Genomic DNA, 27,276 nt, shown 5'->3' with positions numbered 1-27,276 from the left:
GTCGTCAGTAGACATGCTTATAGGTGCGGGGTTATTCTACAGTCTCCTCGAGCCAGGCCAGAAGACTAGAAAAGGAAATTATCCAGTTTTGCAGGAAACGAAGCTAGGATACGTTGTCGTCGGAAATATGCCTTCAATACCCGAAGAAGCCAACCAGTCGGTAATTTCATGTTTTTCTCAGATGGAGACAGACTTGGATACACAATTGAGAAAATTCTGGGAACTCGAAGATCTTCAGACTAAGATTTACACGCCGGAAGAAGAAAATTGTGAGAAGCATTTTTTACAAAATACAACCAGAAATGGAGACGGAAGATTTATTGTCAAATTACCAAAGAAGGAAGAGAATGCAGCTTTAGGAGAGTCTTACAACATGGCACTACAAAGATTTAAGCAGCTTGAAAGAAGATTGCTACAAAATCCTGAGTTTCATAAACAATATGCCGCCTTCATGGATGAGTATTTAAGTTTGGGTCACATGCGAAAAGTTACAGAAGAAGACGTGAACAGCAGCAGCAGTTGTTATCTTCCACATCATCCTGTATTCAAGATGGACAGTACAACAACTAAATTAAGAGTAGTTTTTGATGCAAGTGCAAAAACGTCTAATGGCAAATCATTGAATGACATTCTTCAAGTTGGGCCAATTGTTCAAGATGACTTGTACTCCATTATTTTAAGGTTTCGGTTGTATCCTGTTGCATTTACAGCAGACTTAGAGAAAATGTACCGCCAAATATTAATTCATGATGAGGACAAGTGTTTACAACGCATCCTTTGGAGAAATTCAGTAGAAGAACCGATCCAGTCGTATGAGTTACAAACAGTGACGTACGGGACTTCGTCAGCGTCCTTCTTGGCAACAAGATGTCTGAAGCAAATAGCGGAGGAAAATTCCAAGGAATTTCCAGAAGCAGCAGAAGTAATAAAACACAATTTCTACATTGATGATGTGTTAAAATCAGTACCAAACGTGTCAAAGGCCTTAGAACTACAAAAGGATCTTATTAATATTTTAAGCAGAGCAGGTTTCAAGCTTTGTAAATGGAGTTCTAACAAAGAAGAAGTACTTCAAGGAGTTCCTGAAGACTTCAGGGAAAAACAACAGCCAATCATACTTGGTCAGCAAGACGGTGTTAAGACTTTAGGAATAGCATGGATTCCATTAACAGACAAACTTATAATTTCGAACAAAATTTGTAAACACGGAACTGCACCAGAAAGTAATGTTGCAATGACAAAAAGACAAGTCGTCAGTATAGTGTCATCTATCTTCGATCCATTAGGTCTAATCGCTCCAATTGTCATCAAATACAAGAATTTCTTACAGAAGTTGTGGAAGACAGGAATGGATTGGAATGACCCATTAGACACAGTCCTACAAGTTGAGTGGAATCAATTAATGTCTTGGTTACCTGCGATGGCGAAGATACAAATTACAAGAAACGTAATGTCTTCGGAGAACGTTAAGGAAATTCAATTACATGGTTTTTGCGATGCAAGTGAAGAAAATTTTGGAGCAGTAGTGTACATCAGGGCTACAGACGAACAAGGAAACATTGAAGTCAATTTACTTTGTTCAAAATCGAAGGTTGCACCACTGAAGAAGCAAACTTTGCCTAGATTGGAATTATGTGGAGCACTGTTACTTTCGAAGCTAATAGACAAAACACTATCCATATTGAATATAGAGGTCACTTGTATACACCTGTGGACAGACTCGACGATAGTTTTGTCTTGGATCAAATCACCTCCCAATCGTTGGAAGACATTTGTATCCAACAGGGTGGCTCAAATTCAGAGAATCACAAAAATAAATCAATGGCACCACGTGCCTAGTAAAGAAAATGCGGCAGACATAGTTAGTCGAGGAGCGGATCCCAATACTCTTATTCAGTCTCGAGAATGGTGGCATGGTCCAGAGTTTCTTCACACAGCAGAATGGCCATGTCAAGAACAAAATGAGCCAGCTAATATTCCAGAAGAGAAGAAAGTCATGATAAGTTTGGTGGCAGTTCATGAAACAAGCTTTATGAAAAGGTATTCATCGTTAAACAAAATGTTGAGAGTAGTAGCATATTGTTTGCGATTCAAACATAATTGTCTTTCCAAGAAATTAGAAAGAAAAACCGATAGTCTTGACGCTTCGGAACTTCGTTTAGCGTTACACAGATGTATCAAGATAGTACAACATACTACCTATCATGAAGAAATATTGAACTTGCAGCAACAAATGGAAGTTTCAACAAAGAGCCCAATCAAGGATCTTTTTCCATTTCTGGACACGGAAGGAATGCTAAGAGTAGGAGGAAGATTGGAACATTCAAACTTGGAGTACGACAACAAGCATCAATTCATCCTACCTGCAGGTCATCATTTCACCCATCTGATAGTCAAAGAAGAACATAAAAGATTGCTTCATGCAGGACCACAGCTTCTTATTGCATCTTTGCGTACCAGATATTGGATTCCAAGAGCTAAGAAGATGGTCAAGGCAATAGTACACAATTGTTTGGTTTGTTTCAAATGGAGATCAACAAGTTCATCACAGTTAATGGGACACTTACCCAAGGAAAGAGTAAATGAAGCAAGACCATTTGTACACGTGGGAGTGGACTATGCAGGATTCTTTTATGTCAAGCCCACGATTCGCAGCAAAATTCAAATGAAAGTCTATGCAGCGTTGTTCATCTGTTTAGCCACTAGAGCAGTTCACATAGAAATAGTTTCAGACTTAACTTCTCAAGCTTTCATCGCAGCATTGAAGAGATTTATTGCTAGGCGAGGAAAATGCTTATCTATCTGTAGCGACAATGGTTCAAACTTTGTTGGCGCCAATCGAGAATTGCAAAAATTTTTTGAATCTAAGACTAACCGAAAGGACATCCTGGAATACTCAGCTCAAGAAGGTTTAGAATGGAAGTTCATTCCTGCCAGATCTCCTCACATGGGGTCATGGGAAAGTTCAATAAAATCCATGAAGTACCACCTACGGCGTGTAGCAGGAACTGCAAGTCTGACATACGAAGAGTTGAACACGTTACTTATTCAAATTGAAGCCATTCTAAATTCAAGACCATTGACAGCCATTTCCAACGATCCTACAGATCCAATGTATCTCAGTCCAGGACATTTTTTAATGGGAGCTACACTTCTCAGCCTTCCGGAACCAGATCTACTAGACGTGCCTATCAACAGACTAGGAAGATGGCAACGGATTCAACAAATGAAGCAGCATATTTGGAAACGTTGGTCCAGAGATTACCTCAACCAGTTACAACAAAGAAGAAAATGGAAGTCAGCTCAACCTAATTTACAACCGGGCATGGTCGTATTGTTAAAAGAAGACAATGTTCCTCCTCAAGTGTGGAAGTTAGGTGTGATTGAAGAAGTTCATCCGGGCAGTGATAATTTAGTGCGAGTGGCAACTGTGAAGTGTAAAAGTGGCATTTTTCGGCGTAGTGTTGCTAAGCTAATTCCTTTACCCCTAGAATATTAATTGATTGTGTCCAATCAAGGAGGGGGAGGATGGATAAGCTTGCATATGTGCATCATTTTTATTCATATTAGTTTCATTTTTGTGTATATAGTTTAGTGGTTTTAGTGAATTCTTTGTGATTCTTTTAGTGTTTTTTTCTGGTGAGTTCTAGTGAGTTGTGTTTGCATTGGCTGGCAACAGTGCCTTCAGTGTGCTATTCAAGTTGTGTCTGTGCATTCGAAAATGTGCCGTGAAGTGCAACTAGGCAAGCATATTCATTAAGTTTCAGAAAAGCATATTTATTCATAGGTTTTAGAGAAACACTCATGGTCATTAATAGACAAGATTTACATGTTCTTAACAGTGTTTTAGAGTGTTACTCAGTTTATGTGTGATCGAAGACAAAGTATGATGGTTAGCAAGCAACATGTGGTTCAGCTAGCAGCAAGCAACGATTACTGCAGAAAGATGTTAAGATAAGTAATTCATTGTACTAATATTTAAGTATTATATCAGTATATTAACATATGAACAAAGCATGTTATATTTATCATATTAACACATGTACCTTTAAATAAGAGTTGAAGCAAGTGACATCTAAAATATTCGTCAAGTCTTATTTCTCGTTCCTTCATGATATCTGGGTGAATCAGTAAAATGGGTTTAATCATACAGTTCATTAGCTTTGGATGTGATATGTGTGATTTGTAAATAAAGTACATAAACATATCACCCCTTCATACATCATCATATAGAGAAGCTCAAAATGTGGAAAAAATGTTCTGGAGCGCAAACAAGGTGAATTGCAATGACGGAGAAAGCATCAACACCCAATCCAAAATTTCAGTGTATCAGATAATGTTCTAAGTGTGTACCTAGCTCGAGGATCGCGAATCTGAATATTCAATATTGAATATATTGATTTCTATCAATTCCATAAGATTTTTGAAGTAACTATTGAAATCTGCAACCCAAAAAACATATAATTCGATACCCATATCGATACAATACTCCAAAAATATTCCTGTCAATTTTACGGCCGCCATATTGGGTGTCATATTGAATATCTCGATTTGTATTAATTTCATAACATTTTTGACATTATTATTGGAATCTGCAACGAAACAAACATATAATTTGATGTCCATCTTGATAAAATTTACAAAAATACTCTACAGCCGCCATATTGGCCGCCATCTTGAAGTACTCAAAATGCTCAAGGTGTGCATTTGTACACCCGGCAGATTCAGATTCAGCACCCTCAAATGAGGTAAAAACCGCGGAAAAACATTTGACATACTGAAATTTTTGGTTTGGTCCAAAAGAAGGGTTTTTCATCCAGACTAAAAAAGGAGACTGAAAACAGAAGCGTAGTCAAGCAAAATTCGTTTTGTAGCAGTTACAGCGGTGATGTCTGTTCTTGAGTTGTGATTTTGTGCAGATAGTTGCACATTGACTTATACTTGCAGTAAAGTTTTCTTTCTTGTTTAAGAATAGTGACAGTAACAGTGATTTATCATACAGTATTAATGGTGTTTCAGTGGAAAGTACAACCATTTAATTGCTTCTTATTATAATAAGATAAATGAAGGCAAGCAGTTTCTTAACTTTGATGTGAAGTTAAATGTTACGTAATTCACAATCTCGTCTTTAGCTCCGAATTTATGACTTTAATGTGAAGAGTTGACTTTCATAACGATTTATGAGTAATCTAAAATACTTCTAGAACTATACTTTGTCCAAATATGCTTCTATTTATTCGGTTTAGCTTCAATGAACTTATTACAAGTACCTATTTAACTGGAAACTTATGAGTATTTCAATTCGAACAAAGACTGAAACATAAAAATAAAAATTATAAATAAAACTTCGTTTAAATTTAAGCGTATGTAATAATAAAATAATTTGTTTGCAGTATATTAAATATGTTCTTTTAATAACGTAATACGGTTTATGTATTATGCCTTATTCTTTAAATGTTGGAATCTCTGCTGCCGAGTTATAGTTTTGTGATTTTTTCTATAGCGTTTCTCAAAGTTATGTTCATTCGATTGAATTCTTATTACAGATGGTTTGTGTTTTAGATATGTTGCTCAAATTGACTCCTAGGAGAACATAAAATGTATTTGTTTATAAACTTTTATCATTTTTGCCCACCTGATCGATTTTACCTGTAGTTTATTTAAGTATATGTTAATTTTATTTGTTCCACTAACAAGGTTTTATTTTAAGATGTAATATTTTGTATTCAGCCGAATACAAAATTCTCAATTGCCAATACAATTGTGTCGCAAAACCCTGACGCGTATCGAAGTTCTATTTCAAAGTAATATAATGCTATCTTCACTAAATATAATATTCTATTTTATTACATCTTTTTGTCTTGTGAGGGACTTAGGGATTTATTGTTTAACTTGCAGCTTCAAGGTAATGTTTCAAAGATTTCTCAAGAAACTCCGATTCCTACCATTGGATATATGGCAGGATTTCTTTTCTTTTCTGATTCTCGCTTGGGGTGGCGATCGTACTGTTGTAATAAAGATTAAGTAAAAGTTATCTGTTTCGACGTAATTGAATTCTTCATCAGTGACTATAGTTTTCATTACTCTTACAGGTTTTCTTGTACATTTTTAAATGTTGATTTGTATCAAAGTAACTTATCAGTCTATTCGGTTCTTCGTGTTCTTCGCGTATCACTGTCATAGCAAAGCTGCTTTGTAAACATTTTGTAACATCCATTAAAATTAGATACTATAAATAGCTAGGCCTAATATGTTTATTAGAGAATTTAGAAGCAAATGACTGCTTCCATTTTAAGAATGAAATATCTAGTTTAACGTCTCACGATCACGCATTGAGACTAGTGTAGACAGTGATGATGAGAAATGAATGAAATGGTGGAATGAAGAAAGGGGGAGGAAACAGAAGAACTCCGAGAAAACCCTATGCGCACGGTGCTTGCTCACCACAAAGCTCACTTTGTCTGGGATCGGTACTTAGTTGAGAACCGTCCAAGTTGAGAACCGGTGCTTTAACTTACAAACAATATAATTGAAATAATAATCAGTACGTCAAAGGGCCAAAACTTTTTTCTGTTTCTAATGTGACTACTAGCTCAAACACGTTTTACACTCGGTTAGCTACTCTGATTTCACTCTCAGGCATAGAGTGAGAACTGATAGCTTAGTCGTTAGAGCTTGTGTTTGGTGCATTTCAGTGTTTGGTTTCTACGAATATAGTCATGGGTGTAAGTAGGGGTAAAAGTGTGGAGAATGCGGGTAGATGCCGTCCCCTCGTTTCCAGAATATATCCGTGGCGTCCCCCCACTTTCTAACTTAATTACAATGTGCAATGATAGGTACGGGTAAATTCATGCGTCTCCCTACCTTTTCAAATCCACTTTTACCCCTGGGTGCAAGTAAAGCTGTACCCTGGCCAAGGGTGCCGATTTCTCTGTAAATTTGGGGGAGGGGGCATCTACATGCAAAATTCATACATAGGGACTTAAAGACAAATTGCATTCAAATTATACCAAATATGGTATATTCATAAATACAATACGAGGAAGCCCACATGAGCTTTGGGGGGGGATAGGTCCTCCAGGATCGGCGCCCTTGACCCTGGTTTCAACAATACATACATGATGCATTAGTATCGGGAATTTTAAATTATTACCCCACACTTTCGACCATAGCCGGACAAGCAGACAAGTGATCGCTCCGGCCACTTTTTTTTTTTTTTTAATACCAAAGTTACAACAAATGCAGAGACATTTTTCTTTTAAGTGTAGTATAAGAAAATGAATGCATTCAGAGACGCAGGCGTGGAATTGCTAGTGAAAAATGTTTAACATTGTGGCCAGTATTTGAAGCTTGATTCATACACATAATCCCTAACGTCTGAGCTATACGGATAACTTATATTTTGCAGTATTATTATATTTTAATTAGTTTATTTGACTCTGTGAATAATTTTTCGAGTTAATTTTATATTCACCGTCTATTTGCAGTAAATTGAACAGAATATCAAAAACTCTGCAGTATGGAAATGGAAAGTAGAATTCACATTAAGGGCGGTGGGATACTGTCATAACTCTTTATAACATTGTTCTGCTTTTATTTCAATTGTTTCATATTGTTCACAATGTGTAAAAACTCACGGAGCTCCTGTTCTACTGTGTTTTACAGGACTATAAAAGCTTTATATTTTACAGCACTATGAAGTGCTTTATATTTTTCAGGGTTAAAATTTTGTATTGATTTTAAGGTTAAGATTTTATGTCGAACCCAGAAATGTGTCCCAGTATAAACCGTTGAACCACTTAAGTTTGACGTGAAACAAATCTATTCCACAAAGCTAAATTCTTTCCCTTTTATAAAACTATACATTTTTCGTCTTTCTTCAAATGATACAGAAAGGTAGTAACATAATTTTATGGATTATTAAATAGACCCTCTACTGTACTTTTAGAAATCTGTTATGTTGCAGCAGAAATAATTTTTCAAATTTCAATTAGCAAATTACTATAGGAAATTAAGGATTTACCATTTCGCATTGCATTTATAATCCTTTTCTATACTATTATTAATTAATATGTCCAATTATTCATTCTGAATCATACTAAACAATGCTTTTACCTTTCTGTATAAGACACCGTCCTCAGATTCATATTGAAAATAAGTACGTCACTTTATGTGGTTTTACTAGAGAAAAAATTAGTTTTGTACATAAACGTTTATTTCACATCGCTACGTTAAGTGGTTCAAAAATTATAAAGCAAGAACAATTCTGAATTGGGCATAAAATTTTAACCTTCAGAAAGGTTAAACACAATTTTACCCTGGAAACTTTGTCAGTATATGGACAACAAAGCAAAAGAGGTTATAACAAATTGAGTCATGGTTATTTCAACTAATAAAGGAGGTTATATTAGACGAGATACTCGGTTACTAGAATTAACTTACCCTATTACATTAACCGAGTAAACGTGTTATTTCAATTAACTGAACAGGTTAAATTAACCGATCTACTCGGTTAAACATTTGCACTACCTTATTACATTAATCGAGTAAATATGTTATCTTAACTAATTTAATTTGTTATATTAACCAATCTACTTGGTTATACTTTTGTCCTACCGTATTACTTTAACCCAGTAAATGGGTTACTTTCAGTAATTGAATATGTTATATTAACCAAAATACTCGGTTACTGCAGTTGATGCACCCTGTTTCATTAACCGAACAGTCGGTTATTCCAACATACTAACTAGGTTACCGGTTACAGGCTATGATTGATAGTGGTAACTACGTGATCGGTTAGCGTACCCCTGTGAGTTATTAACCTGTAACCTAGCAATATTAACCTGTAACGAAAGGTTGCTATCACCTTCTCTCGTTAACCTTTTTGGCTTGGCTGCTTGGACACACGTCTCTGTTTTCCATATATTGACTGTCTACCTTTTTCTTGTTTACTAGTAGCTTTTTTTTGCGTGTAGGCTCGGTTTGAATCTCTCCGCCACCATATACCTTTTATTACAGTATTTTTATTTATAATTTTTACTTCATTAATTTTTATTTAAATCTCATTTTCCATTGGGAGCGTGACCCCTGTACTTTAAAAAATTTATAAAATCATTGACCTTTAAAATTCTTTTTCCAATAGTTGATGGGAAAACGACAACCTGAAAAGACCGTATTCCGACAGATTGCTGCGGCTTTTTATTTTCCCCCCGAAGAAAGCGTTTGCAACTAGCAAATTTCGATTGCATAGAACAGTGTTGTTCCTAGTAGTCGTGATAGTGAAAAATGTGCTTTCAGGGGGAAAATGTACTGACTGTTATAAGTTTTTCACATTAGGCCCACAGACATGTTAATTCAATTATTCTTAACGTTCATTATTAGCTGCTCAGTTGTTATTTTTAGGTCGCTTTTAAGCATTTGTAAGTCATTCACAGATACTTTCCCTCTATATAGCACTTAAATCGTACTGAGAATTGTAGAAATGTACTGCGTATGTACCGAGTGCAACATTACTGGTGGGAATCCGCCATGATTTTCATTGCAGTGCTACGCATCTTTTCTGCTGTCTGTCGACCGGTCGGAAAGGCAACTTTCCACCGGCGGCGCCGGCGCATTTTATGCGCCTTTCCGGTTGTTTGCCGACTGCTCGAAAGGACCTCTTTTCGATGTCAGCTTCTCAATTCTCCCACAGCCGGCATCCGACCTCTTGCCGCAGTCGAAAAGTAGCTCTTTGCCGACTGGAAATCAACCCTTCAGGAAGGCAAAATACCTTTTACAGTAGCTTTGCCTAAGTTTGCCTCCGTGCTATGATTTCTCATGAAGGGCACAATTGCTAGTTCTGAAAGTATATAATACTTCCATGTCCCATTCAATTTCTCCTTTTTTGGCTGAGAGTACTGCAGAAAAGCAAAAAGGAACAAATTTTATACTGGGACACACACACAAAAATGCAAGTATTTTATACTTCAAGAACTTGCAAGTGTGCTCCTTGTCGAGAAATCATAGCATGGAGGAAGACTTAGGCGAGACTAATGTAAAAGCTGATGAAAATTTTGCCTTCCTGAAGCGTTGATTTCCAGTCGGCAAAGGGCCACTTTTCGACGGCGGCAAGAAGTCGGATGCCGCCTGTGGGAGAATCGGGAAGCCGACGTCGAAAAGAGGTAATTTCCAGCAGTCGGCAAACAGCCGGAAAGATGCATAAAATGCGCTGGCGCCGCTGTCGGAAAGTTGCCTTGCCGAGCAGTCGGCAAACAGCCGGAAATGAGCATTAAATGCGCCGGCGCCGCCGTCGGAAAGTTGCCTTGCCGAGCAGTCGGCAAACAGCCGTAAAGGTGCAGTAAATACGACGGCGTCGCCGTCGAAAGAGGCCGGCATAAGGAGTCGGCAGAGGGTCGGAAAGAGGTCTTTCCGACTGTTTTGCCGACTCTGGCGGTCGGCAACAGTCGGCAAAGGGCATTTTTTTTTTACGATTTTCGACCGCTTGCCGCCTCGGCAAAAAATCGGCAATTTTGAACAAGTAGATCGTCGTGCCGCCGCGGACGAGTGCCGGCTGCCTACCGGCGGCCTGCCACCGTCGACGGCGGCAATCCCTCTTGCCGACCGCGGCATCCTGATGGGGGACTAACTCTGCTCAGTGCATTGTAGACAGTATCTTTTGAAGACTGGTGAATTTGCCTGCGTTTTACTTTCAAGACCTTCATTTCCATTCTTTTTTCATTTGTTTCTGTCTACTTACCTGAGGTGAGTAGGCTATATCTAAGTGAAAAAAGAACTTCAGGCACTTTTGGATATTTATATTTGTAATTGTAATAATAGTGATAGGACATATACTCCTACTTGGCTTTCGAGGCCTGTTAGATTTTAGAGGAGCTAACTACTGGAAAAGTACATTTTTGAATCACTGTAATAAATAAATTATTATATAAAGAATTGAATGTAACCATGTGTACCTGATCATCACGGCCAAATTGCAAAGTCTAATGAAATGACTTTTGGTATAGTTAGGCCTAAATTCAAACTGGGATTGTTATATTACTTTCATTATAATATATATCCTAAGGAGGTACTGAGGATCCGAATTTTTGCGAAAAAGGAAAATTGAGTATCTCGCAAGTCGTTGGACTTACGGAGTTAAAATTTAGTGTATTAACTCTTTATTGAAAATAACTAGAATGTGTCCTAACATTTTTTTAAAATTCTCCTTTATGGGGGGGGCACTTTCTATATATGGAAAATTGGCAGTGAGTTGGTTTGTAAAACTGATCAAAAACGATCGATATTAGTTAAGAAAAAAACAGAAACAAAAAATACAGTGCTTCACTTCATATATCCACTGATTTCTACTATAATAATTGCTGAAGCTTATGTTTATTATATGGAGCGCTTACAGCACAGGGCAATCAACTCATAAAGTTGTGAGAAAATAGGCATAAAATTGTACTGAAAGTTTAATTACACGGAAATTTTAAGTTTGGATTGTATGGATAATTATATAGAAAATTTTACACTTTTTTCCCTTTACGTTGGTCTACATGCCTTAATTTGGATCTTTCAAATGTTATCCCTTTTTTCCGCTGAAAAGTATCAATAATTCAACAAGCAAATAAGTATACTATGATAGTTTACTTGAAACTCATCGTAATGTGCCCCATGACAATTGAAGGGGAAAAAAGGTAATTGAAGGGAAAAAAGGGAAATTCCCAGGCACCTCTGGACAATTTCCTGGAACCTTGTTCCCTTTTGCCTTTTAGGGGGAAAGGAACTTGGTAATAACATCAAACCTTCATGTGTAATTACAAAAATTAAATTTATAAACAAATAAGAAATGATCAGTATATCAGGTTTTAATAGATAATTTATGCACGAGATTTCCTATGAAAGATGTGGTATTTTAAAACTGACTGGCAAAAATCGTTATCAAATGTAAGTCTAACAAGCAGATTGTCAATGAAGAGATGCAGAAATTTCTACGTCGGATAGAAGTATTATCAATTTCCACGACAGAGTGCGAACGGGGATATCCCCTTATGAATTTACAGATAACTGATATCAGAAATAGACAAAGTGCTCAAACAAATTTTAACTTGTTGTCCATCAGTGTTAATGGCCATGGGTAGACGAGCTAGTTATTTCTTGGCTGAAGGATGGACATCATTCCGCTGTGGATGATTCACCACGAAAAAGTCCTGGAGGCCAACAGGAAATAAACCCGATTTCAGATTTGTTTTAAGGTGGCAAATTACGAGTTATGGAAAATGTATGTTACTAATGGCTTATTAATGTTATTCAACTTTGTACCGAATTTTTAATGTCTCTTCTTTCCTTTTTATAAACTAAAAGGTAAACTACTTTGAATAAATATTCATAATAATTGCAAGTATGCACATTTGTAACTTAAATTTAACCCGGTGTTTTAGTGATTACATAAATTACAATTATGAGCATCCTTTATGGAGATGCTCTCACAGAGGGTAACCGAGTACCTTTACACGCTATGAAAAACTGATTTTTCAAGTCTTTTGGAGAAAAATACTGTGAACTAGAAATCATAACCTTTTCCATATTGTATATACAAACAAGTGGAAAAACTTTTCATAAGCCGAACAATTTTGGATATTATGTATAGTGATGTTAGGTGGAAAATTGTTCACTATATTTAACTGCACATAGAGCTACAACATTGAATTTCTGTAGAGAAAAGTTAGTCAGCAACAAATTATAATTTTCCAATTAGCTTTCGGGAACCGGAAAATTTTCTAATATTTCAAGTTAGGAAGTAAAATTTTACACAGTGTTTCTCTCTCTCTCTTCCTCTGCGAGCTCCTTCGTTGCTAACCGGTTAGCATACGTGCCTTTAGCATGGAAGACCCAGCGGGAGCTCATGTACTTCGGATTCCACGTTAATCAGTTGGACCCGTCTTATATAATCTCGCTGCTGAAAGGGACGTTAAACTCAAAATCAAATCAACTTCTCTCTCTCTCTCTCTCTCTCTCTCTCTCTCTCTGTGTGTGCAAAGTGTAGAGAACATACATCGAGTTCGTAGATTACAAATACCCCATTCTATTATTTAAAATTTCAATTTATTAAAAGCAATGAATATTTTCCAATTCATAATAACATACTACACTTATTCCTACATTTATTGGCAATAGCCGTAAAATTTATTCGCAATAAATATAGTCTTAAAAGGTGTTATGAAATGAAAATCTAACCATTCTTCATTTCAAGAAAGTTTCAAAAACTTCAATGCGTTCTTCCCTCAGAATCCACCTTTGATCTTACAATATTAGATTTCGTCAGTTTAATAAGCATAAGACGGTTTTCTCGTAGCTTTACTACTTTTATAGATTTACATAGTGCAATATTTATAAATAAGTAGATATAATATAAAGTACCTATTGTAAATTTTTGCTACCCAAAATTCGAGTTTAAGTAACTCATGAAAGCAAATACTGACCGGAACATATATTCTGGAAATAAACATTTATTTATTCACATATTCATTCAGAAGAAAAAGTGAAATAAAACTAATAAGAAAGCTGATTTTTGTAGTTGTTCTTCGAATAAAATAATAAAAGAAACATAAAAAGCTGCACTATTACCGCTGCGTTCTTAAAGCAACAAGTAATTTCATTTTAATTTACAAAATAAAACAAACATATTTCTTATCTATCTTTCTATCTATCTATCAATCTATATATATATATATATATATATATATATATATATATATATATATATATATATATATATATATATATATATATATATATATATAGTAGTTTTTCAATACAAATATCTGCTCTAAGATGTTGATTATAAAAAATTCCAATATTGAAATTATGATTTAGAAGTGTTCAACATAATAAAATCATTTCTTTTATTTTCTGTTACAGAAATAATCTTCATAAGGAACTTTTATTTAATTATTTCATTACATAGGCAGACCTACATGTGAAGAAATAGTGGAATTTTCTGTTTCTGAAATTGATAATTTCTCAAGGGTTTCTTTTCAATTTCTTGTTACATTTTAATTATTGGAATGGGAAATATTTGTTCCCTACGAACTCGATGTATGTTCCCTGCACTTTACACACACTACACACACACACACACACACACATACACGCACACACACACACACACACACACACACACACACAGAGAGAGAGAGAGAGAGAGAGAGAGTATATTTTTATTCCCAACTTTGAAATAGAAAATTTTCTGGTTTCCGAAAGCTAATTGGAAAATGATAATTTGTTGCTGTCTAACTTTCCTCTACAGGAATTGAATTTTATAGCTGAATGTGCAGTAATTATAGTGGAAAATTTTCCACCTTACATCACTATACATAATATCCTAAATTATCCGGATTATGAAAAGTTTTCTCTCTTGTTTCTAAATCGTGATGTAAATTTTCCGATTCATGAAAATTCCTTTCACTTGTTTCTACAGAGCAATAAAACTTTCCGATTCACAAAAAGTTGTTTCACTTTTTGCTTCAAAATGATGAAAATTTTCCGACTCATAAAAAGTTATTCAACTATTCCATACAAGACAAATAATATTTCGATTCATGAAAAATTGTTTAACTTGTTCCTATATAGTACTGAAAATTGTCTGAGCCATGAAAATTTTCAGATTCTGTAAACGATCTTTCAGTTTTTAACATTTCTATACATGAATTCAATCAATTTTATGAATACTGAGGAATTGTTACTTGATCACTGATATTTGTTAAGAACGGAAAAATTTCCGGAAAAATATAGAAGAAACTTTTCCACCTCAAATCACGGCTAAACAACGATGTAGGAATAAGTGGAATATGTTTTTATGAATCGGAAAATTTTCAAGAAAATTTTCATCACTGACCACATCAATACACTTGTGTTTCCATGAAGCTGTATGGTAAGTCCAGACTTTTCATTGTTTTATATGTTTGCATGTGTGTTTGTCGGGGAGGATCTCCTAATGTTTGTTTGCAAGTATTGTTCAACTAACATCTATGTATCATAGCTTGGTTCATGGGTCAGGGTTCGAGGCCTGTTACCAACCAAGCAAGTCTCTGAGGAGTAACAAACTCAAATTTATAAACCCACTTTTTGCAGGTAGTGGGCTTAGCAAATAGTTCCCACACTAAAATAGCGTCCACTCTTATGAAAATAGTACTGCAACTATACAATACGTAGGCCGCATAGGTAACTGCTAGGTCTCGAGTTAGTATAAATGTTCTGCTTGTTGGTCTTCGTCGGACATTTAAGACCAGATAAAGAGCCTCACGCGGCGTCGTTGAAATTCAACGACCTCTACTATGCTGCCTTTCATTGTTTTCACCAGCCAGGAAACGATTCCACAATCTCTACACAACATTGCGAAAAACATAGTAGGGTAGGCCCCGTAGTTATAGATATAAGGACCTATAACGTCCATTTTTTATGTTTTCGGCAGCCTTTAACTCCAAAAGGAAGTATTTGTGCACCCAGGTTGGTCTATACTTTTTGTCTTAGCTTGGTGTCAGAAATCATCTTCCAAACGTTGTTGGTGTTGTTTTGAAACACCCTGTATATTGATGATCAGATTTAAATATGGTTGTGATAATAAACAACAAAGCACGGCACGTTTATGTTCCGCTTCATCACAACCCATTTCCAAATAATTATATTGAAACAATTAAATCATCACACTAGTTTCAAATTTGCAAATTGCCTGCACGCTAGCGGCCTGGTAGGCAGCGCAGGTACTGACACCCATTAGTGTGACTTTAACTAATAGGAATTAACGTTACTCTCAGACTGAGACATTTCCCTTTTATAATACAGATTAATATTATAATATTGTATGTGTCAAGTTATATAATAACAACTTCAAACATGTCTTTCCACAACACTCTATTAAACAACAATCCAATTTTTATCCTTCTATTACAAATTTTCAAACGATACGAACACAATTTACGAAGTATGCATACACAACTTCAAACATGTTTTTCCACAACACTCTATTAAACAACAATCCAATTTTTATCCTTCTATTACAAATTTTCAAACGATACGAACACAATTTAGGAAGTATGCATACACAACTTCAAACATGTTTTTCCACAACACTCTATTAAACAACAATCCAATTTTTATCCTTCTATTACAAATTTTCAAACGATATAAACACAATTTACAAAGTATGCACACACATACACACTAATGTCGAAGTAAGGTACTATTATTTAAGACAACTCATGAAGAACACTCAGTTTTCGTGAGACGGGGTTTTGTCTCTGATGTGGAGATCTTCTGTTTTGGAGACCTTTTCCATCTTCTTGAGGAGCTCTCGATCATACAAATAAACTCCTGGTTTATCTCCAACTAGTCGAAGTGTGGTCACGTGTTCAGCGAACTCTCTTATGGTTTTCACTTGATCGCTGAGAAAATCTTCCAGAAACGTATAAAAACCGGGATCATCATGCTCTTCAGCTATTTTATGAATAACTACCAACTTCTAAAAGATAGACAAAGAAAGAGATAAAAGAAATTTTTAAAATTATTAATGTGTGTTCAGACGTAGTTAGATTAATAAAAAAATACGTACAGTATCTTCATTTTTAAACCCACTGATTTATATGGAAAATAATTTTTTCTTGTTTTTCTTCCAAATGAACTGGAATTTGAATGATTTCTCCTTCAAGTCTACAGTTTAATGTCGCTTGTTTTCATAAAATGAATTTGCATTATTTATAAATTAAACACTATTTAAGAAGAAATGTGAATATCAAATATAGAAATTATTCCCTTATGTCAGTGTTTCCCAAAGGGTGTGTCGCGACATACTAATGTGTCGCGAAATTTTTGAATTTAAAATTCATGAAGCTTTTAATAATTAATTAAAACGAATTTTGAGACGGACTATATTTGTCGTCGCCTTCAGATACAGCAACAATGCTTAGTACTACGTCGAGTAAATACTTTACAAAAGCTTACAGGTTTTTTACTAATATAATTTATATTAGTATTAATACCAAGAAACAATTGAACAAATGTGTTGCAATGTCAGTGGGTTCAGTAAAATGTATTGTCAGTCAAAAAAGGTTGGGAACTATTGGCCTATATATATAACAAATAATTTTCACGAAGTAAGGGATATTTACGTTTGTTTGAAGAATAAATCTATAAATCAAAGCCTTAGAAATTTCAGTTCATTTCAAAAAGATATAGAAAAATAATTCTTCATATAAATCAGTGGGTCAAAAACAGAGAAAAAGAGAAAGTAAAAAGAAGGCACTGGTAATCAACATCATTAAAGTGGTAAGGATAAGAGCATTATAAAGATAAGTTTCAATAATAACAATTTATCTATCTACAGTGCAGTATATACAGTATTAATCGGCGAGGCAGTGAGAGAGTCGTCAGCGGTTCCGGAGGAAGGGGAAAAATCGTGTGTTTGCGTGAAGAGGATTTTTTGACTTGATGTGTACTCTGGTTTTGGAAGAATCAGTAAGACAAAAGATGTGTCGCCAAAGAAACGAGCGATAATTCGGACTCTGTTGAACTTGAATAGACGCGCGTCATTTTGTTATAAAATTACATGGCGAACGGATTTTAGCTAATCTCAAGCGGTTATCGTTGAATATACACGGTTACAGGAGCAATCTAATTAGCTAAATTAGAAATACGTAAATGATTTATGTCTCTACAAGCGACGTTTTCACATCGCCTCCGTGGCCAAGTCGGAAGAGCATGCGACTAGTTATCCAAAGGCTGGTGGTTCGCCCCTACCCTGGGGCGCGTTTTTTTAAAGTGTTTCTTAGACTCTCCTTAATGTAACAAATTACGCATATAGGCGATTTAACATATTTTGGGGGAATAATTTTGTTGTTCATTGGCGTTTCGTCGCGTCTCTGCCGCTGGTGGTATAATTTTCAAAACGGAAGTGGGGCGACCCGCGGATCGTCGCTGCGGGGTCGCCACTTTTTGTCGAGGTATCTCTAGTTGCCCATCGGTGGTCCTCCGACGCCTACGGCATGGGGGTAGGCTTGCAAACAAACTATAATATGGTTGAATCGCCCCCCTAACTTCAGCCGGCTCCCCCTACATTTTTGGGCTGGCTACCGGCCTGTCCGGGGATGGTGAAGAAACGGTATCAGTGGGCCAGAGATCATCAGGATTGGACTGCAGATGATTGGGGAAAGGTAGGGTGATATTTTATTGGTCATTTGAGAGTAATAATACATCATTTAGGTTATCATTTAAATATAATTTCATAGATTGCAAGGGGGGCGCGGTGGCTCAGTGGTAGAGCGTTCACCTCTGGTGCTTGGGGTCCCGGGTTCGATCCCAGCCCCCGCCAAGTGAACTTTGTGGTGGACAAACACCGTGCTCGTGGGTTTTCTCGGGGTTCTCCCGTTTCCTCCCACTTTCTTCATTCCACCATTTCACTCATATCTCATTATCACCGTCTCCTTTAGCCTAACCGGCATAACCGTGGGACGTAAAACTTAAAGATTTCATTTCATTTTTTCATAGATTGCAAATACACAGATTACCTGTATCGTTGGTTACTGAACGAATTTTAATGTGATTCATGTAATTCATTCTTCATGTGATTCATTCTTCAAATTTCATGTGAAAATCCTAAAATTGCTAATAGTTTGTCCACGTTTGTAGTGCAAAATGTCTATAAGTTTATTAAATTTGTAATCTGTCGATAATGTAGAAGGAGGAGAAAGCTAGATAGACATTCAGTAGCGGCGATAAAGGCCCCGGAGACTCTGTGGTGCCAGTGGTTTCAAAATCTAGGGATAGGGGACCTTTACGTTATGGAACGCGAATCACATAGGACTTGATGTTTAGTTCTGCAGGAAAGGAGTCAACCTAGTTTAGTTACCTTGGCAAACATTCCACCACTTCAAGGCTTGCAAAGCCCCCATTCCCCTAGAGATCTGCACTCGCCACAATTTTTGACCCGAGCTCGGCGCAGCCCGTGAGCTTATAATGTGAGACCCGACCCAGTCCAAAATATGTTTTAGCATTTAGGCCCGAGCTAGTGCGATGATCAAATGAGCCCTAAATAAGCCCGAATTACAGAAACTTAAAAATTGATGTAAAATCATATTTCTATTTACAGCAATTAGAGGTTTAATTTTGCAGTTGTGCTTTAAAAGTTCTCCAGAAAGAACGGCCCAATAAATATCGTTGTACAGTATATTTAAAAAAGTTAGATCCGAAACGGCTGAGAAATATGGTTGTATATTTAAAAATTTACGGCCCGAGCCCGTGCAGACCTCTACTTTCTCCACAAATAAATCCTCGGCTATAGGACGGTTAGATAATTGAACCTACCTCGTGCACGCTCTTTTCAAGGTTCATACCGAACTCCATAGCTTTTAAAGGCGTATTCCAACTCGAGGAGTCCGGAGGATCTGGTATTCCTTTCAAAACAATTCGACCACCACATCTGCTCATATAATCCAGCATGAGACACGCGTGGTGACGTTCTTCATCAGACTGAAAGCGGAAGAATTTATGAAAACCTGGAAGCGCTACATCATCTTGATTAAAAAACTCAGCCTGGAAAAATAAATTTTAAATGCAAGTATTAGTACTAATTTGAGGGGTGCGACCAAACGACTGAACAAGCGCCACCACGCAAATTGTACGGGGGCTAGTTTATTTTTTAGCTTTTGCAAAATTTGCAGTACGTAACGCTACACAAACTCCTCCAAAACGCTATTATAACTGTTATGCTGCTCATCACAAACTAAAACGCCAAGGTTTTGTTGCGTTTACGCAAGCGGTTACAGCAGAAGTAATTTAAAAACTTTTAGCCCATGCTCTCCAAATAAAATACACACTCGTTTAACTAAACCGAACTCCTTGCTCTATCTAGCGACTTTTCAATGAAACAAACCCTGAGACACGATAGAAGCAGCTAAAATTTCGCTGTTTATTGAAAATCCCAGTTTTGTATAAGTTCGTGCTAGCCCCTTGTTCTTCCGTATCTTTTTCAATTATTTGATAGTCCTGAATACAATTACAATAAGGACGAACACTAGGACTTTAATATGCAATTGTTCATTTATATTTAATATTCTTTTTATCTGCATTATCTGAAAACATACTCAGACACATAGGTCCTTATGCAGAGTCGTTCGGAAGCATTATTAGTTCCATATTAAAGAGTTCGACTAACATATGTTTCCTGCAAAAGTAGGCTGTTAGTATAACGCTAATCATATGACAAAACGATTCTGCATAAGGCTTATAGTTACAGGTATTTAATGATGAAGCGTTGGACATGTTTTAGTGAGGCCCACGTCCTGTAAGTTACTTGTAGTCTTGTCCAAATTTTCCGAAAGCTTTTATTCATCTCTCTCGATTTTAAAATTTAGGAACAAGATCTATGCCCTTATTTTTCCTTAATTTTATCCTCCCGTGTTACGAGAGGTCCGTGAAGAGTATGATATAACAATATTAAAATCATATTCATTATCGGAGTACATATTGTATAATTGCTATGTATCTTTAAACGTTGATGAACGCTCTCCGTTATGTTCGTACCTCCCGCTACTACTTTATAGTTGTTATACTATGAATCATGTAGCACAGTGGTTGAAATCTAACAAGACACATTTGCGAAATGTCCCCTCGGGATTCATGTAAAATTGATTCCAATGTAAAGTTCTCCGATACCCAGTGTGTATTGTATTAATATTAGCGACCCATACCGGTAATTTTTCATATTTTTGGGCCTCCATATATCCGGAATTCAATCATACACTACTATAACGCTCGGACACAAAATTGCTTTTAGTTTCTTTAGATGTAACTGGACATGAATGTTGGCATATGTAAAACAAATTGGATCAAATACTGCTTCTCTGACACATGTTACCACCCCGGCCGCCATCTTGGATCCGCCATATTAGATTCAACTTTCGATTTTTCAAATGGAAATAGGTGCAAGTAATACATCAGATTCATGTAGAATTTTCTCGGAAATCCATTGTAGTGAGTTTTATCGTAGCTTGTACCGTTTGCAAGGTATTGCATGTTAAATATCAGGCACCACGAATACTGAACCAAATAGATAGTTGTGCAAGGCCCCGTGTGTATATGTAATCTTTTACACCATTTATTGTTGCGGAAATATTCTCTGAACGTACATACATACTCAGACAGAAATGGTAAGTCTTCTTCCAAATGTGGTCGTAACTGGATTTACATTAGGCATTTTGATCGTGATACAATACTTCTAGGGATGCGCACGAGACAAAATTTGCGGCTGTGTCGTCTCGAAAATGTGCTGTAAAAGTGATGCCTCGACTCGAAAAATGTATATTTTTCTATTGGAAGAGCCGTGTCTCGACTCGAATTTTGTCAGGAAAATCCTGTCTCGACTCGTCTCGGGCGCATCCCTAAATACTTCCTTGTTATAGTATAACACGGAATTAATAATATTCACTCACAGAGATGTAATACGATTATGACACCAATGTTGTAAAGAGTTTGTTTATACCTACAGTATTTTTGCTGTTAGAAATTGTTTCGATTTGTCAACATCAAAAACGTAAGTAACTGATATTACTCTGCAATGTCTAGTGACGAACAGGCTGGAGGGCTTTAACCTGCAATATCTTCCAAACGGTACAAGCTACGGTAAAATTCACTACATCAACGAATTTCCGAGAAAATTGTATGCAAATTTGACGTATCACTTGCACCTATTCCCATTTGAAAAATCGAAAGTTGAATTCAATGTGGCAGATCTAAGATGGCTGCCGGGGTGGGTAACATGTGTCAGAGAAACAGTACTTGAACCAATTTGTTTTGCATATGCCCACATTTATGTACAGTTACATAAAAGCAATTACCTGGCCGAGCGTTATAGTAGTGTATATATGTAGTATAGGTATATGAAGGCCCATAAATATGCAAGGTATCAGTATGGGCCGCTAAAATTAATACAATACACATTGAGTCGCGGAGAACTTTGCATTTGAATCAATTTTACACGAATCCCAGGGGAACAATTCGCGAGGACTTGGGTGAACTAGTGTTGCCCAAGACATTCGAGAAATTTATCGTTCCGTCTCGAGAACGAGATGAAAATTGTCACATTTATCGTTTTGCCCACGTTCTTTTCTATTCCCATATCTACTCCTACACCAAATTTGGTGCAATTATCTCTGAGTGACATCGCACCCTTCCCTCGTTAGTTGTGATATCCAGCAGGTCCGTAGCTAGCTAGGAGCATGTTATGGGGAAGGCACAGTTCAATTTGTTCTCTGACACACACACACACAAGCTCAACTGACGCATGGGTCGAAGTAGCCGAGAGCGATCAGCAGTGTCTGGCCATTTTGAGCTCGGGCACTATAACAACTTTAAATGTGACACCGGGGTTTGCATATTCGGAAAGTAGCGTGTCTTCCTGTTCTCCCCATACCCACAATACTCGAGGGGCCCATCGGTCACCGGAGATACGCGCCCCCACAAGTAAACAATTCGTGCTTCTGGGCCGGTTTTCGTGACTTCTTGTGAGGCTCCTGCTGGATCTCTGTGGATTCATGCATAATGCGCACAATAAAAAAATGTGCAGCAGTGTCAAAAGATGAGAGACCTAAAGATCTTCAGCAGAAGCCCCTCCAGCCACACACGGTGATCCGGGAAGTGACTACAAGAATTTCGGGATCTCGATCGGTTTTAAGACTTTTGTTCGAGTACATATCACTTTGTGACATCGAAACCAACGTATTCGTTACCTACAGAGCCTGCCGGTTGTCTACATACCCATATCAACAGTGGTACTCACCGATCAAAAAAGTAGGGAGTCAACAATGCATTGGGTGGAGATACCCTTTACACTGTTACAAATTTCTTTTCTTTTCTTTTCTTTTTTTTTGGCTTCCTCGATGAAAGAAGGTGATCTTTATAGAGTTTTACCTCCTGATTCAGGATCTGTTATTAGTTTTGCTCTATCACTCATAGTTTTCGAGAAACAGTAAAAGTTAGTGTATCAAATAATATCCCAATATACCTTTGTACCCGACTCCAAAAGTGCATTACCACCTGCAATTATCCTTTTCCTGCAATAGCAGGCAACCCAAAAACCTCGGCGCTTCGCTTGGTTACGAATTCGAAAGTCGATGGACCATACTTCAATTTTGTAACAAATATATTAGAGTTGCAAACTGCTTATAAGAGAATAAAACAAATTGTTAAGAATGACAATTTTATTATCGTGACGGAGTTGGATGACATCAAAAGTTACAAAATGTTCTTACTTAAGCAGTTCAAAGAAGATGAATGGCAAGAAACAGATATCAGAGGAAACCATTTCTCTCCTTCGCTCCCAAAAAAGAATCTCATAAAAAAAGAGTTATATAATGCAAAGGTATAATATAAAAGCCCAAATCAAAATTTAAAAGGTTGACACCCGAAAGGCAAGAACAACTGAAACGAAATGAGTGCAATTGTGCACAGATATTGCAGACGTAAAATGAAGGAATACGAGTTACGTATTTTAATAAAAAACGGTTGGGTGGGGCATGTGCCCCTCGAAATATTTGATCACGAAACATCAAAAGTGTTGGTAACAGTATGTCAGATGTGTGTAAAGAACATGAAGAATTGCAGCGAAAATTTACGTATGGACAATACGAAAAAACAAACGAATACGTTTTATATTTTCTGCGGAAAAACGGTTTTAGGGGGGCAAAAGTCCCAACCTAAAATTTTGAAAGTTGACTCCCAAAAGGCAAAAAGAAATAAATCGAAGTAAACAATATTGTGGACAGATATTGTAGACGTAAAATGACAAAAAAAAAAAAAAAATTGTCTTACATTATATGCCGAAGGCGAAGCCTTTAAGGCATATAATGTAAGACAAAGTGTGAAATATACAACACGAGTTGTCGTATGGAACCGCATTAGTGTGAAAGGAATGGGACGTCTCTGTGTAGTAGAACGAAGCATGAACGCAGGGCAATATCAAAAAGTCATCACTGAACATCTTATGCCACATTTCCTTGAATGGTTTCCATCTGGGACTCGATTTTTATGCACGATGGTGCGCCGTGCCACAAGGGTAAGGTTGTTTCCAAGACAAAGAAGTGAAAGTCCTTCTGTGGCCTGGAAACAGCCTAGATATGAACACCATAGAGTCTCTATGGGCCTTCATGAACAAAGAAGTTACGCAGCAGTATCCAACTTCAAGAAACCAGCTGACAGATGTAGTGAATAATGCATGGCACGGTGATCCAGAAATAAAGAACTTTTGCTGTACGTTAATAAGCCAGATGCCAAAACGAATCCAGGCACTATGTCAAGTCAAGGGTTTCCATACAAAGTACTGAAATACTGTAACGCCACGTAGAATGTAGTGGAATATAAAATTATTCAGATATTAAAACGTTCACACACGTATTCTTTCTTTGATTTGCGATTTTCTTCAAATTTCACGTGAAAATCCTAAAATTGCTAATAGTTTGTCCACGTTTGTAGTGCAAAATGTCTACAAGTTTATTAAATTTGTAGTCTGTCGACAATGTAGAAGGAGGAGGAAGCTAGATAGACATTCAGTAGCGGCGATAAAGGCCCCGGAGACTCTGTGGTGCCAGTGGTTTCAAAATTTAGGGATAGGGGACCTTTACGTTATGGAACTCGAATCACATAGGGCTTGATGTTTAGTTCTGCAGGGTAGAAGTCAACCTAGTTTAGTTACCTTGGCAAACATTTCACCACTTCAAGGCTTGCAAAGCCCCCATTCCCCTAGAGATCTGCACGCGCCGGAATTTTTGACCCGAGCTCGGCGCAGCCCGTGAGCTTATAATGTGAGACCCGACCCGAGTCCAAAATATGTTTCAGCATTTAGGCCCGAGCTCATACGATAATCAAATGAGCCCTAAATAAGCTCGAATTACAGAAACTTAATAATTGGTGTAAAATCATATTTCTATTTACAGTAATTAGAGGATTAATTTTGCAGTTGTGCTTTAAAAGTTCTCCAGAAAGAACGGTTCAATAAATATCGTTGTACAGTATATTTACAAAAGTTAGATGCGAAACGGCCGAGAAATATGGTTGTATATTTAAAAATTTACGGAACGAGCCCGTGCAGACCTCTACTTTCTCCACAAATAAATCCTCGGCTATAGGACTGTTAGATAATTGAACCTACCTCGTTCACGCTCTTTTCAAGGTTCATACTGAACTCCATAGCTTTTAAAGACGTATTCCAACTCGAGGAGTCCGGAGGATCTGGTATTCCTTTCAAAACAATTCGACCACCACATCTGCTCATATAATCCAGCATGAGACACGCGTGGTGACGTTCTTCATCAGACTGAAAGCGGAAGAATTTATGAAAACCTGGAAGCGCTACATCATCTTGATTAAAAAACTCAGCCTGGAAAAATAAATTTTAAATGCAAGTATTAGTACTAATTTGAGGGGTGCGACCAAACGACTGAACAAGCGCCACCACGCAAATTGTACGGGGGCTAGTTTATTTTTTAGCTTTTGCAAAATTTGCAGTACGTAACGCTACACAAACTCCTGCAAAACGCTATTATAACTGTTATGCTGTTCATCACAAACTAAAACGCCAAGGTTTTGTTGCGTTTACGCAAGCGGTTACAGCAGAAGTAATTTAAAAACTTTTAGCCCATGCTCGTCCAAATAAAATAAACACTCGTTTAACTAAACTGAACTCCTTGCTCTATCTAGCGACTTTTCAATGAAACAAACCCTGAGACACGATAGAAGCAGCTAAAATTTCGCTGTTTATTGAAAATCCCAGTTTTGTATAGTTCGTGCTAGCCCCTTGTTCTTCCGTATCTTTTTCAATTATTTGATAGTCCTGAATACAATTACAATAAGGACGAACACTAGGATTTTAATATGCAATTGTTCATTTATATTTAATATTCTTTTTATCTGCATTATCTGAAAACATACTCAGACACATAGGGCCTTATGCAGAGTCGTTCGGAAGCATTATTAGTTCCATACTAAAGAGTTCGACTAACATATGTTTCCTGCAGAAGTAGGCTGTTAGTATAACGCTAATCATATGACAAAACGATTCTGCATAAGGCTTATAGTTACAGGTATTTAATGATGAAGCGTTGGACATGTTTTAGTGTGGCCCACGTCTTGTAAGTTACTTGTAGTCTTGTCCAAATTTTCCGAAAGCTTTTATTCATCTCTCTCGATTTTAAAATTTAGGAACAAGATCTATGCCCTTATTTTTCCTTAATTTTATCCTCCCGTGTTACGAGAGGTCCATGAAGAGTATGATATAACAATATTAAAATCATATTTATTATCGGTGTACATATTGTATAATTGCTATGTATCTTTAAGCGTTGATGAACGCTCTCCGTTATGTTCGTACCTCCCGCTACTACTTTATAGTTGTTATACTATGAATCATGTAGCACAGTGGTTGAAATCTAACAAGACACATTTGCGAAATGTCCCCTCGGGATTCATGTAAAATTGATTCAAATGTAAAGTTCTCCGATACCCAGTGTGTATTGTATTAATATTAGCGACCCATACCGGTAATTTTTCATATTTTTGGGCCTCCATATATCCGGAATTCAATCATACACTACTATAACGCTCGGACACAAAATTGCTTTTAGTTTCTTTAGATGTAACTGGACATGAATGTTGGCATATGTAAAACAAATTGGATCAAATACTGCTTCTCTGACACATGTTACCACCCCGGCCGCCATCTTGGATCCGCCATATTAGATTCAACTTTCGATTTTTCAAATGGAAATAGGTGCAAGTAATACATCAGATTCATGTAGAATTTTCTCGGAAATCCATTGTAGTGAGTTTTATCGTAGCTTGTACCGTTTGCAAGGTATTGCATGTTAAATATCAGGCACCACGAATACTGAACCAAATAGATAGTTGTGCAAGGCCCCGTGTGTATATGTAATCTTTTACACCATTTATTGTTGCGGAAATATTCTCTGAACGTACATACATACTCAGACAGAAATGGTAAGTCTTCTTCCAAATGTGGTCGTAACTGGATTTACATTAGGCATTTTGATCGTGATACAATACTTCTAGGGATGCGCACGAGACAAAATTTGTGGCTGTGTCGTCTCGAAAATGTGCTGTAAAAGTGATGCCTCGACTCGAAAAATGTATATTTTTCTATTGGAAGAGCCGTGTCTCGACTCGAATTTTGTCAGGAAAATCCTGTCTCGACTCGTCTCGAGCGCATCCCTAAATACTTCCTTGTTATAGTATAACACG

At 36.9% G+C, this 27,276-nt stretch overlaps 3 protein-coding genes across 3 annotated transcripts; 2 read left to right on the top strand and 1 right to left on the bottom strand.

Moving 5' to 3' along the window:
- The first annotated feature begins 373 nt into the window (after nucleotides 1-373).
- On the top strand, nucleotides 374-1,839 carry LOC145682118 (uncharacterized). The gene is made up of 2 exons (XM_081753713.1): nucleotides 374-922; nucleotides 1,624-1,839. Exons 1-2 carry the CDS (start codon nucleotides 374-376, stop codon nucleotides 1,837-1,839), a joined length of 765 nt encoding a protein of 254 aa, XP_081609839.1.
- Nucleotides 1,840-2,293: 454 nt separating this feature from the next.
- On the top strand, nucleotides 2,294-3,499 carry LOC145682110 (uncharacterized). Its single transcript, XM_081753708.1, has one exon. The coding sequence runs from the start codon at nucleotides 2,294-2,296 to the stop codon at nucleotides 3,497-3,499; it is 1,206 nt and encodes a 401-aa protein (XP_081609834.1).
- A 12,747-nt stretch (nucleotides 3,500-16,246) lies between these two features.
- On the bottom strand, nucleotides 16,247-27,062 carry LOC145682103 (soma ferritin-like). Its single transcript, XM_081753699.1, has 4 exons — nucleotides 27,054-27,062; nucleotides 25,172-25,399; nucleotides 19,333-19,560; nucleotides 16,247-16,495 (listed from the first exon to the last, which is right to left on the bottom strand). The coding sequence occupies exons 1-4, from the start codon at nucleotides 27,060-27,062 to the stop codon at nucleotides 16,247-16,249; spliced, it is 714 nt and encodes a 237-aa protein (XP_081609825.1).
- Nucleotides 27,063-27,276: the final 214 nt, after the last annotated feature.

The sequence above is a fragment of the Thermobia domestica genome, chromosome 1 (assembly GCF_964235325.1).
Source record: "Thermobia domestica chromosome 1, izTheDome1.hap1.1, whole genome shotgun sequence".
Taxonomy (NCBI): Eukaryota; Metazoa; Arthropoda; class Insecta; order Zygentoma; family Lepismatidae; genus Thermobia; species Thermobia domestica.
The sequence above is the reverse complement of the archived record's forward strand: the minus strand, read 5'-3'. Positions and strand labels throughout refer to the sequence as shown.